Source organism: Cynocephalus volans, chromosome 6 (genome assembly GCF_027409185.1).
Source record: "Cynocephalus volans isolate mCynVol1 chromosome 6, mCynVol1.pri, whole genome shotgun sequence".
Lineage (NCBI taxonomy): Eukaryota > Metazoa > Chordata > Mammalia > Dermoptera > Cynocephalidae > Cynocephalus > Cynocephalus volans.
The window spans coordinates 156,397,908-156,416,545 of NC_084465.1; the positions used below are offsets into that span (position 1 = coordinate 156,397,908).

General features: G+C 45.1%; 1 protein-coding gene across 1 annotated transcript in view; it reads left to right on the plus strand.

Moving 5' to 3' along the window:
• Positions 1 to 17,944, plus strand: part of SHC3 (SHC adaptor protein 3) — a 145,096-nt gene extending 127,152 nt beyond the window's left edge. The window contains exon 12 of the mRNA XM_063100869.1: positions 17,816 to 17,944. Within this exon, the coding sequence (XP_062956939.1) occupies positions 17,816 to 17,944 (129 nt within the window). The remainder of the gene's footprint in view (positions 1 to 17,815) is intronic.
• Positions 17,945 to 18,638: the final 694 nt, after the last annotated feature.

The following is an 18,638-nucleotide window of genomic DNA, read 5'->3' on the forward strand; positions in this document are numbered from 1 at the left end:
GGATGCCAAGTGTTTGAGCAGGACGGTCTCAGCAACACACCTTTTCAATTTTTATCAATGTAACATTGAAAAATAGAAACAAGATACAACAAAAGGCTTTTAAAGAAAAACCCTGTCCCCCCACCCTGTCCTCGCCCCACTCTCATTTCTGAGAGACAGGCATTGCTAGGGTTTCTCTTCCAAGTTCTCTCGACTGAGACGACCCCATTCCAAAGGAGATAACCCTTAAACTGCTGAAACTGCTGTCTGCTGATTTAATGGTTTAAGGCATCTTTTCTTGATGTTCCATGGGAAAGCTAAAGAGTCAGCTCACTTTTGCTACTTCTTTCCGTTTCTGACAAGTTTTAGTCTGCTGTCAGAGTAGGCAGCACACCTCGAGACTTCCTCCCACGCTCCACGGGGGTCTGGCCACCCTGCTGGCCCTGGTGGGATTCCAGGGAGGCCCACCCCATCAGTTTTTTTGGAGTATTTTTTTTTAAGTGTAGTACAAAGAATTTTTTTCTTTAGAATCATTTGAGAGTAATATGCTCAGATATTCCTTCACCCCGGAGTACTTGAGTGTGAACTTCCTACAAGTTCATTCTCCTGCATAACCGCAGCACAACCCTCAAAATCAAGACTTAAACCTTGACGCATCACTAATCCTCCAGAGCCAGTTCCTGTTTCATTAGTTGTCCCAACAGTGTCCTTCACTACAAAAGGATCTGGCTCAGAATCACACGCTGCATGTAGTGGTCATGTGTCTTTCAGCCTGGAACAATTCTCAGTGTGAGTTCCTCTGAAGCCGCCCCCTGTCCACCTCAGGTCACGTGTCTTGGCTGCTCTCGCACAGGAACAATGCTGTGCACCTCTCATGGCATCCTGCTGGGTGGAAATGACTGGTGCTGGTCACTCTTGTCACTTCAGGAAGGAGGTGTTGGCTAGACTTCCCCACTGGACTCTCAGTCTGTTTCCCTTTGTAATTAACAAATATTTCATGGGAGGTACTTTGAAGCTATCTAAATACTCTGGTTCATGATCAAACTTTCAATCTGTTAATTTATTTTTTGTCAGTGCAGACTCATGGTTCCCTATTTCTTTTCCAGTGGGTTATAATCTGTTACTATATTTATTTTGATGCTTCTTCAGGATGGCTTCTGTGTCCTTTTGGCCTGTCCCCATCATTCTTTGAACTCCTCATTCCTTTGAATACAAAGCAATATAATGGGCTCATCTTCCTCTGCCTTAGTCCTGCAATCAGCCATTTCTCCAAAGGACCCTGGCCTGCTTCCTTTTCATGGGGAATGGTCTTTAGAAACCAAGATCTGGGCACTAGATGGGCTTATTGCTCTTGGGGATGTTGTTGGTCCCAAGCCCTCTTAATGGACAGAGTCCGGGTACACTCACATGTGCATGCACACTCATACACACATACACACACGTTAATATCTATATTTATTACTGCGCCTATCTGTATAGATTTGTATTAGTCTGTTTCTGTTGCTTATAACAGAATACCTGGAACTGGGTAATTTACAAAGAAATGACATTTATTTCTTAGAGTTTCAGAGGCTGGGAAGTCCAAAGTGCAGGTAACACATTTTTGGTAAGGACCCTCTTCCTGATGGGGTGACTCTAAGTGACTCAAGATATCATACGGCAAGAGAATGGCTTAAGCAAGAGGCAACTAACCTGCTCACATGCTCTCCTTTAAAAGCATCAGAACCATGCCCACTACTCCATGAATGGGCCAATCCATGCAAAGGGCACAGTCCTCACAATCTCATCACGTTTCAAAGGCCTCACCTTTCAAATACCATAACTGGATCACCCACCCTCTGAACACTGTTACAATGGAGATTAAGTTTCCAATACACGAACTTCTGGGGGACACATTTGACCCATAACAATATTGGAAACCATGAGTTCCCAGCAAATCTGCTAATTCCAATCCAATATATTATAGTTCCCTATAGTTAGAGTTATTTTCTTTTCCATATTTATAACTCCCTTCTCCAGCGGTAAAGAACCTGACTCTCATTATCCTTAATATTTTTACTTGCTTTTGAGTTAATTCGTGGATATGGTGTGAGGTAATGGTTCAATCTCATTCTTTGCATGTGGATATTCAGTTGTCTCATATCATTTGTTGAAAAGACTGTTTTTTCCCCCATTGAATAGTCTTGACATCATTGTTGAAAATCAGTTGACCATGGATATATAGTTGCATTTTGGACTCTCAAGTCTGCTCCGTGGATCTATATGTCTGCCCTAGTGCCAGGACCATGCTCTTTTGATTACCATTGCTTTGTAATAAGTTTTTAAATTAGAAAGGGTGAGTCCCCCAACTTTGTTCTTTTTTTCAGGATTGTTTTGGCTATTGGGGGCTGCTGCAGTACCATATGAATTTTAGAATAAGTTTATCAATTTCTACGAAGCAGTCAGCTGTGATTCAGATGGGAATTATGTTGAATCTGTAGATCAATTTAGGAAATAGTCACATCTTAAGAAAATTAAGTCTTCTGGGATGGCTGGTCTGCTCGCTTGGGAGAGTGTGGTGCTGACAACTCCAAGGTCAAGGGTTCAGATCCCCAAACCAGCCAGCCACCAAAGAAGAAAAGAAAGTCTCAGTAGAGTATTAGGTCTTATAATCCATGAAAGTGGGGTGTTTCCCAATTTATTTAGATCTTCTTTTTTCTTTCAACAATGCTTTATGAACTATAAGTTTTGCATTTCATTTGTGAAATGTATGCCAAAGTATTTTGATTTTTGGATTCTCTTGTGAATGGAATTGTTTTCTCAATTTCATTTTCAGGTTTTTTCATTGCAAGTATACACAAAAACAATTGATTTTTATGTATTAATCTTTTTTCCTTCAAACTTGCCAAAATCACTGATTAGTTGAATAGTTTTTCAGTGGATTCCTTAGGATTTTTATTGTATAAGATCATGTCATGTGCAAATATAGATAGTTTTATTTTTTCCTTTGCAATCTGGACGCCCTTTATTTTTTGTGTTACTTAATTACACTGGCTAGAGTCCCCAGTCCAATGATAAACAGAAGTGGCAAGAGCAGATGTTTTGTCCTCCTTACTGATCCTGAGTGGAAAAGAATCCAGTGTTTCACCATTATGTGTGATGTTAGCTTTGAGAGTTTTGTAGATGCCCTTTATCAGGGAAAAATCCCTGTTGAGAAAATCCTTTTTACTCCTAGTTTGTTGAGTGCTTCTAACATGAAAGAGTGTTGGATTTTGTCAAAAACTTTTCTGTGTCTACTGAGATAATTTGTGATTTTTGTTTTTATACTATCATTGCATATTACATTAAATGATTTTCAGGTGCTGAACCAGCCTTGCATTCCTGGGAATTCCACTTTGTTAAGGTGTATAACTCTTTTTATGTGTTGCTGGGTTTGGGTTGCTAGTATTTTGTTGAGGATTTTTCCGCCCATATTCTTAAGAGATATGGGTCTGTAATTTTTTGTTTTTTGTTCTTATTTTTTTCTTTCTTGTGGTGCCTTTGCCTGGTTTGGGCATTGGTAATATTGGCTTCATAGAATGATTTTGGAAGTGTTCCCTCTTCTTCTATTTCTTGGAAGAGTTTGTGAAGACTTGGTATTAATTCTTCTTTAAATGTTTGGTAGAATCCAGCAGTGAAGCCATCTGATCCTGGGCTATTCTTTGTGGGTCGTTTTTTTGATTACTAATTTTCTTCACTTGTTATAGGTCTATTTAGATTTCCCATTTCTTCATGAGTCAGTTTGATAGTTTCTATCTTTCTAGGAATTTGTTTATTTCATCTAAGTATCAAATCGGTTAGCATATATAATGCATATTCTGGTGTTGGATGGAGTGTTCTATAGATGTCTGTTGGGTTTAGTTAGTTTGTAGTGTTTTTTAAGTCTTCCATTTCTTAAAAAATAGTAAAAGTGGCATATTAAAGTCTCTAACTGTTATTGTTGAATTGCCTGTTTTCCCCTTCATTTCTGTCACTTATGTTTCATGTATTTTATAGTTCTGCTATTAAGTGCATATATGTGTATCATTGTTATATCTTCTTGATGGAGCAACCTTTCATTTGTATAAAATATCCCTCTATATCTCTAGTAACATATTTTCTGAAGTCTATTTGTTTGGTATTGCTATATCTACTTGAGCTTTCTCATGGTTGCTATTTGCTTGATATATCCTTTTCCACCCTTTTACTTCCAATCTATTTGTATCTTTAAATCTAAAGTGTCTCCTTCAGACAGCATATAGTTGGGTCATGTTTTTTAATCCACTTTGGCAATCTCTGCCTCTTGATCGCATTAATTCATTCATATTTAATGTTATTATTGATATAGTTGAGTTTACATCTGCCATTTTACTTTTTGTTTTTATATGTGTCATGTTTTTGTATGTCTTTTTTTATTCCTCTATTTCTTTTTTACTTTTTTTGCATTAAGTGAATATTTTATAATGTGGCATTTTAATTTTTTAGTAATTGTTTTTACTATTTTTAAAAGTTTTTTAAAGTGGTTACTCCAGGGTTTATCATATACATCTCATCAGAATCAACTTCAGATTTATACTAGCTTAAATCTTGTGATATATATAAATATTACTCTTATATGACTGTATTCCCCTTCCTTCCTTTGTATGGTATTATTGCTGTACATATTACATCCATCATTGTTACAAACCCAACGATACATTGTTATAATTATTATTTGACCATCTGAAGTTATCTCAGCCCCATGTAGCTGTGCTTCTACCCACCTCTTTTGTGCTGTTATTGGCGCATATATCATACATATATTACATTTCTGTTTGTTAGGCCCAGCATTACATTATATGCGTACTCTTTTATACAATTGCTTTTTAAGTCAGTTAATTTTGAAGTTTCTAATTGCCCTGTTTTTTAGAGAAGGAAGCTATGTGTCCTCACAATGTGATTACTGTCACCCAGCATCTTGCTCATTCCATGTATTGTTTGGAACACATGTGAAAACAGATGGATTTCCTCTGCTAAGGTGGACAAATAGATTTCTAGAGCAAACCTACCACTTAGGCACGTATTTTCTTTGGACTCTTGGGTGAGTTTCAGTCTGTTGTGTGTCTGTATCGTCCTCCTTCTTGGCTTTCACTCACTTTTTAATGAACTGCTTCCTTAAGTACCTTTCTCAGAACAAGTGTATGAGTATAAACTTTCTAATCCATACATGTCTGAAAATGTGTTTTGAAGTCACTTTTGGTTTACCGTATAGTTGGTAGTAGTATGTCTGGTCTAATTATTCATCCCTTGTGGTTACTTTTTCTAGAAATACTTAGATTTTTTCTTTTTTCCTTATGTTCTGCAATGACATGGTCATGAATCTAAGTGTGTATATTTTCCCACTCATTTTTCCAGGGACACGATGAATCCTTTCAATCTGAAGACTTGCGTTTTTCTTTAAGTCAGAGCAATTTTTTTATATTATTTATTTCTTTGACAATTTTCTGCCTTCTGTATTCTTTCCTCTCAAAACTCCTGATTAAGGGGGTAGACTTCCTGGGCTGACCTTCTGTCTCTTGTCTTTCCCTCAAGTTTCCAGTTCTTTGAAAATTTTCTTCATGTTCTGAGAGCTTTCCTAGACTATCTTACAAACCTTATGTTTTATATATATATATATATATATATATATGATACATATTTATATAATTTTACAAATTGTGTATTTAATTTCTAAAAGATTTTTGTCCTCTGTTTTATTTTTGATGCATCTTGTTCTTTTTTAAATGAATGCAGTTAGTAATTTTTTGACTTATTAATGTTATTAATATGAGCTGTTTGTTTGTTTGTTTGTTTGTTTTCTATTTTCCAAATTCTCTTCTGTGGCAGGTGTTGGTTTGCTCATCACGGTCTTTCTGTTCATGGTGCTGGTGTTTTCGAGGTGCCCAGTACTTGTTCACTGTGATATGTGAGAACAGGAGACTGGATTGGTTTTCCTAGGGTGGGTCCCCTTTGCTATGATACACGTAGCTCTCTTTCCCTCCACTCTACCCCCAGCATCAGAAGACTGATGGAGAGGCCAGGTGAACATGTGTGGAGGTGGTGTGGACAGTGGAGGGATGCCTGTCTGGAAGGTGGAGGGTGTTGTCGGACTGGTTAGACTGTAGGTTGAGAAGGGGAGGTGCTCGGACTTTTAGGCTGGGCGTCTCCCAAGAGTACTTCACTGGGGGTCACCATTCTCCTCCCACAACTTCAATTCCCCCCAGGCAGTATGTTTAATTTCCTTGGATAAATAGTCTCTGACTTCTTCCCTGAAGGTCAAATGCGAGTTTGGCTGCAAGGAGGCAGAGGGGGAGGTGGGAGCTGCAGCTCGGTTGCTCAGGAGCGGTCCCTGCAGCGGCCTCACTGGCCCCCTCCCGCTGCTGCAGATCCTCCTGCTCTGCTGGGGGACCCCTGCCCCTCACATTCTAGGCTGTTCTCCTCCTTGCTTTCTTTTATCTCTCGACAGGCTTCCGTCTTTCTGTTAGCCCGCAGCCTATCCCTTCTTCTCTTTTGTTTTAGAACTTCGTTCCTCCACGGTCTCTTTGCTGGGTTTGGGGAAGGTGGGATAGGGCGTTGCCTGTTCTCATCCTAACTGATGCAAAACATTGGCATTTCCCCCATCTCTGCTTATTTCCTATAAAGAATTTCAAAATTAAAGAAATAAAAACACATGGGTAAATGTTAGCATCTTCCTCATTCCGTAACTGGTGAGAAACCTTCCTTCTTTTTCTCTGCAAGTTCTCAGATGTGCAGGGCTGAGGAGCCTTGTCCTGGGGGAGCTTGGACCTAATGTGTCCCCACTTTCCTGCTCCCGTCTGACACGGCTCTGAAGCAATCCTGAGTGGTGGCCATTTCCTATAAATTTCCTTTTTGGTCACCACGGTCAGTTCTCTACCTTTTTTTTCTTCTCTATTGTCAGAAACAGATTTCGTTGACTCTTGGGAAAACTTGGGGATGATTGGGGGCTTCCTTGGACCTAGGAAAGGAACCAGTGTTAGACCCGGAAGGAGCGGGCTAGGGAAGCTGAACTATAGGGTGCCCAAGAGTCTCCTCCTCACCCAGGACAATGGGGTTCAGGGAGACACAGGAGCTGGAGAGAAAGGACTGTCCAGGGTCCCAGCTATGCAGGGACTCAAGGTCAGGCTCACTGTCTGGGTGGAAAATAAGAGTGCTCACGTGGGGCAAGGGGGGTGTTGTGGGTGTGCAAGCAGTGTGTGTACCAGATCCCAAGCTTGACTCATGGCATTGCCACCCCAGGGGGCTGATATGGGTCCCCCACTGTGGCCCGAAGGTCTGGGAAAGATCCCTTACTCTCCAACCTGGATGACGCCTGGGCAAGGTGTCTGGGGTTGGCCTGCATCCCACCTGAGTTAGGGTGGATTTAGGCACAAGCCTTTGGGTGGATGGGAGGGGGTCTCTCAGTGGATCCAGCCAAAGCCAGGAAAGTAGACAAAAGGCAGCAGCTCCACGTGTGCAACCTGTTCCAATGTGATCTGGGTTTTAAGCAGGAGAAGTCCCTGTCTGATGGCTTCACTTGTTCCAGCGTGACCCTTTGGAAGGGACCGATGTAATCATTCCGTCATTTATTGAACATATCCGTTAATGAAAAGCCTTTGAACAGTACTTCTAACTGCCCACAGGGCAGCTCCATCTACACACCTCCCAGGCAGCTCAAGCCCATCACGTTTGCAGTGGGGGCATTGTCCCTACCTCCTCGTCCCCGCCACCCTTCTTGGTGTCCTTTCACAGCCTAGTCACCCAGCCTTAGCCACCCCACAGCTGCCTGCTCATGCTCCTTTTTCAAATAATACTGACCAAAGCACCCTAAGTACCCCTGAAAGCCGCCCCCTCCTCTCCTCCCACGGGACTCTCAGAGACTCCCCCGCACCCCGCATTGCCAGAGGAAGCTCTGCTAATGTCACTGTCTGCCCCGCGGAAACCCACTGTCTCCAGAGTAAGGCTGAACTGCTCAGCATGGTAAGGAAATAGGAATAGCAAACACTTTCTAGGGGCTCTGCACTGTGCTAAACACTTCACAGGTAGTGATCCTTTAATTCTGACAACAGTGCTATGAAGTAGGACATGTGAAAGCCATTTACAGAGGCGTCAGTAACTTGCCATAATGGGTGCCGTCAGGAGGTGGCAGGCCCAGATGTAACAAGTGCTCAGAACTACCTTCTTGTCACTTGTCACTGCACTAGACTGCTCCTCACAGGGGTCACAGGTTGGGGGCACCTGCTTCCTGCTGTGCACTGAGGAGAGACGGCTTCGGACCACGAGGCTATTTTATGTACCAGTGGAGCATCCTGAAAGAGGCCTCTCTGTTTTGCAGGGATAATGGCAGGGACAGAATGAACCAGGAGGTGCTGTATTCCAGTTATCGCTACAAATTAGACCAGCAGAGCTTGCAGCGATTGCTCTGGCTCAGTGGTTCTCAGAGACCTGGAACTCGTTAGAAATACAGATTCTCAGGCCCAGCCCAGACCTCCTGAGTCAGAAACTGTGGGTGGGCAACAGCAGACTGAGCTTTCACAAGCCCCCCAGGGGACTCTGACACTGCTCAAGTTGAGAACTGCAGGGTCTCATCGACAGAACCTTATAAAAATAAGGAAGGACATGTTAGGTGACTCATCAAGTTAACACAGCACTTGAGCAGTAGGCACAGGATTAGAACCCAAGACTTGTGATTTCCTGACCAGTGGTCTTTCCCCTTCATGACTGTACCTTCTGATTCTGTCCAGCTTTGCATGGTCTCAAAGGACAAAATTACAACAAATTGAGTTTAAAGATCTCGAATGGCTTTATTTGTGATTCTGGAATCAGGTTAACACTTTATTCCATAAAGTAGAGTAGATGTTCCAATGAGCTGAGCAGAAGAGACTGGCTTTACAGACACAGAAGGGCTGAAAGAGCAGAAGCAAGGAACAGGGAATGTATTAGTTACTTTTCAAAGTTAGTTTTCCTTGTAAGGTGGGGACAGGGAGACAGAACTACAGAAAAATAACTGATTAGCTAATTTCATGTTCCTTCAGGTGACTTCTTTTGTGTAAGTATTAAAACAGAGGGAACTTAATTTGGGTTTGGTGACATGGAACTTTAGCCAGGGTGACTCCATTTTGACTTTTAGTCTGGTCTGTTGGGACCTAGTGCAAAAGCCGGGCCTCCTATAATTTTTATTTAACAATGGCCACTTAAACACAAAAGTGGATAATCCAGACATTTGGATGAATAAAATCTGAAAAATTAATTTCTTCCGAAGTCTGAAAGGTACATAAGAACAGGCAGAAAAAGAAGAAATAAGCAGGAAGTATTTCTCCCTCTGCCAAGCCACACTGGTTTTCTGGAGGTTGTGGCAGAGAATAGATACTGTGAGGTGGTTATGACCTAAAATGGCAGATTTGGAAAATCAGAATAAACTTCATATTTTAAATTATTTAAATTTCCCGCCACTTCCAAGTTGTTTCTCAGGCATCCGTGGCCCCAAATAAACCCAGTCCTTCTGGATGCCTGGAACTCGATTCCCTCCCACTGAGCCTCTCTTGCTCTCCTTTGTCTTTGGGATCTGATTTTCTTCCACTTTCAAGGCACTTTCTCACATGATTAAAAATATTGTAAGCAACTCAAAGAGCTCTTGATGCTCTTAACTAAACCTTATCAAGCTGGAAGGCCAGTCAGTTCTCATGGTGCAGGCCCCAGGCTGATCTCTCTCCATGACAGTTTGCATCACAGAAAAGCCTGTGTCTGCCCCCCTCGGGGGGCAAAGAAGGCAAGGCCAGGACTGGCTCACATCCAAAGCAAGCCTGGAAAACCCTCCCAGCAAGTCACAGGCAGCAACGTTGAGCCACGCTGGTGGAGCAGGCTGTGCAGCAGGCTGCTGGCAGCTAGCGTGGCCCTGCTGTGTGGCCCAGGGCCTGGCAGTGAAGCAGGAGCAACCCTCCCTCCCTGTACCACACTCTCCTTGCTCCCCTCTCCAGGTTTCTGGAAGGAACCCCTGGGGGACAGTCAAGATGCTTGAACAGTGCACAAGGCTGTATGGGTTCTTTCCCTGGATCTCAGCTGTGGAAAGGATTCTGGCAAGACCATAGTCCATCCCTGCTGGGGTATGGGATGGGGTGGAGCAGAATGAATCAAGGCCTCTGCTCCATCTGCAGGATGACCTGGAGACTTCTGCCTTGGCGTTGTGCCTTTGTCCACTGAAAAGGATGCTGATCAGGTCACCTCTGGCCTTGGGCAACTCATGTGACTTACCCATCTAGTGGCCATCTTGGGTGGGAAGGATCGTCTCCTAGTCCTGCTTCTGGAAGCCCCCTGGGACAGGAGCTCCTGGAAGTGCTTTGGGGCCTGCCTCCTGCCGCCTCTTTTCCGCGGTTGTATACTTTGGGCATCCACAGAGGGTTCTGTGTGACACAGTTGTTCCATGGCTAAGAAGAAAATGTTTTCAGATCCGACACCAGACAACGTTGAAAGAAGCTTCCAGCTCTCAAATTTCAAATTCCCCACCGCTGTGCTCTGCCGGCCACAAGGGGGCGCCCGGAGCACACGGTTTCCACGTGGGGGGACGGATGCGCCTCCCGCGGGAGGGCCCGGCGGCCGCAGGAGAGCCCACCGCGCGCGTCTCTCCGGTCCTTCTTCCCCTTCCCCGGGTTTGCTCTGGGGTCTTGGGTTTTTACGAAGGTAAGAAGTTAGTTTTGCAGGATGGCTGTGTCTTCCTGGGGCCCCCGTCCTGCGAGGCGGACAGCTTTGGGGACGTGCGGTTGTCCCAGCCTCCCGCCTTCAGCAGCTGAGTGAAGACTGTGGTTTCCTGAGCTGTCACTCCTCCGATGGCGTCCCAGAGCCTCACAGAGACCAGCATACCCCTAAGGTGGCCTGGCCTTCCACCCGGGGGGGCGGGGGGGGGGCTGGGCTCATGGCCGAGCTTTTGGGGACAAGCAGGGCCCCTGAGTTATTTCCCTAGGGTGACAGACGACTGTTCTGTCCAGCCGCAGAGCTCCTAAAAAGTCATTTCCACGGTGGACTTGGCTGCGATCGCCCACACGAACAGCCAGGATGCGTTCCATACCGTTAGAACCAAAGTCACAAACCCGGCGCTGCTAGGTCAGCGTTCCGGGGCTGGCCCAGCCGCCTCGCGTGTGTCGTGTCCTGTGAGCGACAAGGCTCCGTGTGAAATGACCGTGTGAGGACGAGTCAGGCCTGCAGCTCGGCGCATCAGCAGCAGCTCCCGGCTGCACCCCCACCACGAGCGTCATTGCGAGGCTCGCGTGGCCCCCAAGAGCAGGAGGCCTCCCCGAGCTCCTCCACGGGCACCTCACCCATCCCCGAGACGAAGCGCCCGGAGGCCGGAGCTCACCCACGCCCGCTGATGCAGGGACCTCGGAGGTTCGGTGCCCAGGCTCGCCTGTGACCTTGACCCGCCCCTGTAATTCCACGCATGAAACCCACGTCCAAGGAGGCCCGCTGCGCCCTTCCTGGAAGGCGCGTCCCTCACGGCACAGCTGCTTTCTGCCAGCCCCTGGCGGGGCATCTCTAGGGAAGATTTCTCCATCTCATTCCATCGCCAGCGATTTTTTAGTGCCCCCAGATCCTGGCACCAGAAGCTGCCCTGCTCTGTCCTGCTTTGGACCTGGACATAGGTCGTGGCCAGAGGAGGAGCCCTTGCCTTCTCTGCCAACCAGCTGGGGAACCATGATGGGTGCCCAGGAGGAAGGACAGACCTGCAGTTGTCCACAGGCCACAGAAGACTCCGCACCTCCGAATGCAGCAGGAACGTCCTTGCCATGCCACCTGCGCCTGCCTCCTGCCTCTCCACCCTCACCTCTCACCCCCACCCCACCCTCCCCACTTGCAGACCCTGGGGGTGACGCCTGCTGACCACAGGCCATGCAGAGTCAAGTGTGCATTTCTGCCTGGGGAAGAGGCATATTTTACTTAAGGCACTGTAAACACTTGAAATCTCTACCTTAAAAAAGTAACACATTTTTAGCAATGATGGTTTACAAACATCAAACCAAAAAAGAAATTCCTTACTGTAAGCAATTCTAGAGGCTCTAAAGTGGCCTTGTTTAAAGAGCAGGATGTGTTGCTTTCTTTCCTTTGAAAACCTTACCCCACCTCCCTGGCTGCTGCCCCCAAAACCTCACCCACCCAACACTCTCAAGTTCAATATTTCAAGTTCAAGTTTGTTTTTAAATAGACTTATTTTTTAGAGCAGTTTTAGGTTCACAGCAAAATTGAAGAGGTACACAGATTTCCCACATATCTCCTTTCCCCACACATGCACAGCCTCCCCCACTATCAACCTCCCCACCAAAGTCTGCATTTGTTGCAACTGATGAACCTACATTCACTTGCCAATATCACCCAAATCCATCCTTGATATTAGGGTTCACTCTTGGTGTTGTACACTCTGTGGGTTTAGATAAATATATAATGACATGTATCCACCATTACAGTGTCACACAGAATAGTTTCACTGCCCCCCAAATCCTCTGTGTTCCACCTATTCACCCCTCCCTGCTACCCAGCCCCCTGGGAACCACTGATCATTTTATTGTCTCCGTGTTTTGGCCTTTTCCAGAATGTCTTATAGGTAGAATCAAATAGTATGTAGCCTTTTCAGATTGGCTTGTTTCACTTATTAATATGCATTTAGGGTTCCTCCATGTCTTTTCATGGCTTGATAGCTCATTTCTTTTTAGTGCTAAATAATATTCCATTGTCTGTATGAACCACAGTTTATTCAGCTGTGGGAGGACATCTTGGTTGCTTCCAAGGTTTGGCAGTGTGAATAAAGCTGCTATAAATATCCATGTGTGGGTTTTTGTGTGGATATAAGTTTTCAACTTATTTGGGTAAAAACCAGGGAGCACGATTGCTGGGTCATATGTTAAGATTGTGTTTACTTTGTAAGAAATTTCCAAACTGCTTTCCAAAGTGGCTGTACCGTTTTGCATTCCCAGCAGCAATGAATGAAGGTTTCTGTTGCCCCACATCCTCACCAGCATTTGGTGTTGGTGTTCTGGATTTGGGCCATTCTAATAGGTGTGTAGTGGTATCTCATTGTTTTAATTTGCATTTCCCCTTTGACATGTGATGTTGAGCGTCTTTTCGTATGCTTATTTGCCATCTGTAGATCTACTTTGGGGAGGTGTCTGTTAAGGTTTTTGCCCATTTTTTAAATGGGCTTTATTTTCTTATTGTTGAGCTTTAAGAGTTCTTTGCATGTTTTGGGTAATGGTTTTTATCAGGTATGTTTTTGCAAATATTTTTTCAGTCTAGTTTGTCTTTTCTTTCTTTGACAGTGTCTTTTACAGAATTTTTTTTTTTTAAAGATGACCGGTAAGGGGATCTTAACCCTTGACTTGGTGTTGTCAGCGCCACACTCTCCCAAGTGAGCCACAGGCTGGCCCTAGAAAATTTTAATTTTAATGAAGTCCAGCTTATCAATTTTTTCTTTCAGGGATCATGCCTTTGGTGGAGTATCTAAAAAAATCATTCCCAAACCCAAGGTGATCTAGATTTTCTCCTATATTAGCTTCTAGGAGTTGTGTAGTTTTGCATTTTACATTTAGGTCTGTGATCCATTTCGAGTTAGTTTTTGTGAAGCGTGTAAGGTCTGTGTTTAGATTCTTTTTACGCCCTATGCCTGTCCAGTTGTTCCAGCGCCATTTGTTGAAAAGGCTATTTTCTCTCTATTGTGTCACCTTTGCCCCTTTGTCATAGATCAGTTGACGCTATTTGTGCAGGTCTATTTCTGGGCTCGCTGTTCTGTCCCACTGATGTGTTGGTTCCTCTTCCAGTACCACTGTCTTGATCACTGCAGCTTTACAGCAATTCTTGAAGTTGGGTGGTGTCAATCCTCTGACCTTTTCTTCTCCTTTAATATTGTGTTGGCTATTTTGGGTCTTTTGCCTCTTCAAATAAACTTTAGGATCAGTTTGTTGATATCCACAATATAATTTGCAGAGATTTTGATTGGGATTGTGTTGAATCTAGAGATCAGTTTGGGAAGACCTGACATCTTACAATATTGAGTCTTCCTATCCATAAACGTGGAATGTCTCTCCACTTATTTAGCTCCTCTTTGATTTCTTTCCTCACACCTTTGTAGTACTTCTACATATTTTGTTAGATTTTATATTTCATTTGGGGGGTACTAATATGAATAGTATTGTGTTTTAAATTTCTAATTCCGTATGTTCATTGATGGTATATAGGAATGCAATTGACTTTCGTGTATAACCTTGTAACCTGCAACATTACTAAAATTCCTTATTCGTTCAAAGAGTTTTTTTTATTGATTCTTTCAGATTTGCTTCATAGACAATCATGCTGTGAACAAAGGCAGTTTTGTTTCTTTATTTCCAACCAGTATACCTTTCTTTCCTTTTCTTGTCTTACTTCATTAGCTAGAACTTCCAGCATGATATTGAAAAGAAGTGGTAGAGGGGACATCCTTGTCTGCTCCTGATTTTAGAGGGAAAGATTTTGAGTTTCTCACCATTAGGTACGATGTTAGCTGTAGGTTCTTGTAGATCTGCTTTATCAAGTTGAGGAACTTCACCTCTATTTTTCTCATTTACTGAGAGTTTTTAATCATAAATGGGTGTTAGCTTTTGTTAAATGCTTTTTCTGCCTCTATTGATACAATCACATGCTTTTTCTTCCTTAGCCCATTGATGTGATGGAGTACATCAATTCATTTCCAGCTATTGAACCAATTTTGCACACCTGAGATAAATCCCACTCAGGTGTATTGTATAATTCCTTCAATACATTTTGGATCTGATTTGCTAGTATTTTGTTAGGGATTTTTGCATCTACGTTTATGAGAGATATTGGTCTGTCGTTTTCTTATAATGTCTTTGGTGTTGGTGTTAAGATAATGCTGGCCTCATAGAAGGAGATAGGAAGTATTCTCTCTGATTCTATCTTCTGAAAGAGATTCTAGAGAATTGGTATAAGTTCTTCCTTAAATGTTTGGTAGAATTCACCAGTGAACCCATCTGGACCTGGTGCTTCCTGTTTTGGAAGGGTTATCAATTATTGATTCAATTTCTTTAATATATATAGGCCTACTCAGATGTGAGTAACTCACCTTCTTATTTGAGTTTTGGCAGATTGGGTCTTTCAAAGAATTGGCCCATTTCATCTTGGTTGTCAAATTTGCGGGCATAGAGTTGTTCATATTATTTCTTGGTTATCCTTTTAATGCCCAAGGGGTCTGTAATGATGTCCCCTCTTTCATTTCTGATATTAGTAATTTGGGTTCTCTCTATTTTTTCTTTAGTTAGCCTGGCTAGAGGCTTGCCAATTTTACTGTTCAAAGAACCAGCTTTTGATTTCATTGCTTTTCTCCATTGATTTTCTATTTTCATTTTCATTGAGTTTTGCTCTAATTTTTATTATTTTTTTCCTTCTGGTTACTTTGGATTTAATTCGCTCTTTTTCTAGTTTCCTAAGGCGGAAGCTTACATTACTGATTTTAGACTTTTCTTTTCTAATATATCCATATTTTAGTCTATTCTTATGTAGCCTGATAGGATGAAGCTTTTGTCTTCATTCTTATTTTCTCTTTGCTATGTAGAACCTCACAGAGTCTGCTTAACATTTTGCGTGTTCTCACTGTAGCAGAATCCCTTCAGGTATTTGGAGCACCTGGGTTTGTCCCAACAGCTAGGTGGTTTTAATCAGCCATTGGCATTTCTAATGTACAAGAGGTGTTCCACGCAGATAGCGCTGTGGGCTGTGGGCTCTCTGGGCAGGAGCCAGACTGGAGTTTTGATGGGTAATTAGGAGAATAAAGTGAACTGGCCTCTCTATTGCTTTAGGCAGTAAATATGTATGACTTATCTCTTCAGCATGCCTTTGTTTACGCGTACACGTGTTTGTGTTGGCCAGCCTGTGTATATTGCAAAGGTGCTCAACAGTGGTTCTCAGCTTGGGCAACATGTTGGAATCCGTGGGGGGAAGGGAGCGAGTGCCCTAAGCCACACTGTTGCCCGGGCCCCACCCCTGAGCTCCTGATGGAATTGGCCTGGGCTGGGACCTGGGCATGGAGTTTCTGCAAGTGTATCAAGCGACTTGGACATGAGCCCAGGTGGAGACCACTGTCCCAGACATTTCCCCGTCATAAACCCTCCTTCATCCACCCTGTTCCCCCAGAATTTCCATGAGTCTTAATCATTAAGAGACAGGAATAAGGAATCATTACTAAGGCAACACTCCAACAATACTGGTCTCAAGCTGAGTTTCTGAGTGCCTCCAGCTTCCAAACAAGTGTCCTGCTTGAGTCACCCAGAGAGTCTTTCTGGGCAGGAATTCTAAGGAGCCCCAGGAGAATTACTTGATGGAAAGATGCCAGTAAGTCTTGCAAAAAGATTCCTTTCTGAACTTGCCTGACAGATTACATCCTTAGGCTTAATGCCCAAGAGTCAGGGGACCCCATGGCCCGGGAGGTCTCTTCTCCCTCTTGTGATACAGACATGGGTGGGGAGAGATCCCACAGGAGGACAGTGTCCTAATTTAGAGCTTCTGCTGTTGCTTTGCTAACTGGGAGAGTGGAGCAGATGGAGTGCCCTTGTCAGAGCGCTTGGGTGGGCGTTTCCAATACACAACAGGAATACCTGAAGTGCAGATCTGGGGTGAGAGTGGGATCTGGGGCTGTTGGCCCAGAGATTGATGGAGGGGGAGAAACAGGAGTGGCCACATCATGGGAGGCGAGGGTGACATTAAGAATTTGGGGAAAGGAGAATAATTTGGACAAATAAATGTCCCCTCAGGAGTCCCTGCAGGAGGGTGGAGAGAGCTGGTCGCCCCACGGGAGGATAGGCCTGGCAGCTCATGAGCAGGCTGATAAAGAGGGCTCCCCAAGGCTAGAGAGCGAGGCTGGGACAATTGGACATTGGTGACCCATTGTCCAATCCTCCAAGGAGCGAGTCCCAGGGGACTGAGTCCAAAACTTCTGCGAGACTGCTCCTGACAGGCCCTGCGTTGTCTTCCTCAGTGTGGTCTCCGCCCGTGAATGTACCAGCTCAGGGTGGAGATGGCAGAGGTCCCCAGGGACCACGACATGGGCCAGCAAGCATAATAGAGTGGTGACGCCTCCCGCCGCCCAGGCATTCATCTGTTCAGGAAAAGCTCATGGGGCAGGTGCCATGCTAGGCTGTAGAATTGAGAGTCCGGTAACATGGGGTGCTGCCCCTTCACCTCAGCTAGGCTCCTCCTCCAGTGGCACCATGGGTCTCCTCTGTGGAACTATGCAGCTCACTCCTGGTGGGAGCACAGGATGCTGGGGCCAGCCTGGGAGGCGTGGGGAGGAAGGGGGCTACCTGGAGGTGCTGGCATTGAGGCTGAGCTGGGAAGCACGTTCTTGTCTGGGGGCTGGAGGCGGGAGGGGCACAGGAGCCTGGAGACTTCAGTGCGGGGTGCAGGATGGCTGGACAGGGTTTCTGGGAGTGATCCTAAGAAGGACAGGGAGGGAGCAGGGGAGAGGTGAGGTGGCCCCTGGTTGCTGAAGGTGCGGGAGGCCAGGCCTCCAGGCCCCTGTCCTGGTGTGGTCAGGTAGGAAAAGAGCATGTAGGCAGTGGGCTGGGACATTCCAGGGCTCAGTCCCAGAGGCGTGAGCAGAAGAAACAAACTACATGGACTGGCCATCGTCAGTAACCAGGGTCTTTGCAGACACCATCTCTGAGGCATGGGGAGCACTTGGTTTTCTAGGAAGGCTGCCCCTCCCCCAGCCCCCCTCCTCCACCCCCCCTCCACCCCCCCCCACCCCCTACCCCCCCGTAGGATGTATTCAACCTCTCCTCCTCTTCCTTCACAGATCCGGACGAAGGACAGGGTCTTCGACAGCATCAGCCACCTCATCAGCCACCACTTGGAGAGCAACCTGCCCATTGTCTCTGCTGGGAGCGAGCTCTGTCTCCAGCAGCCTGTGCAGAGGAAGCAGTGACCCGCCAGCACCTCTCGACACTGTGCACCAGGTCAGGAGGACCCGCAGAGACTGATCTAGGGGCTGCGGGAACTGGGGCAGCTGCTGTGGGCTCAGAGCCTTCTTTGGAAGCCCAAGGGAAGGCTTCCTTCAAGTTCAAGTTTCATAAACTTGTTCCAAATTTCTCATATGCGTATTAAAGGTGTACATACCTATACATCCTATACAAATTATCCCTCTATATTTATATTTTTTAAGATGAAGAAAGATGTAAGACTAATGTTCTGTGCTGTATGTTTTTAATGAAAAAAATGTTTGTAGTCGTCCAGGCGAAAATTTAATTCAACTGACCCATTCCACTAGGAAATTCCACTAGGAAAGCATAACCTGCAGTTTTTCCTAATAAACAAAACACGAGAGTCATGGAGGCAAGCAGGGGGGTTGGTAATAAACACCGAACTGTGGCAGATGAAGGCAGCATGCTGTCAATGGATGTCTAGCCCTGCATTTAAAGCGCTATGAGCGCAGGTTCTGAGACACGCTGTCCGCAGCAGTTGGCTCCTCCTCTGGCCTGCTCAGGACCCACCGGTGCTCCCTGCATCGCACGCCTCGTGCACGGGGTCTCCAGCACTGGACGACTTGCTGCAGCTTCACTAAGGAGCAGGCGGCCCTCCAGCTCCTCCCTGTTGTGCGGAGCACAGAGACCTGTCACCCT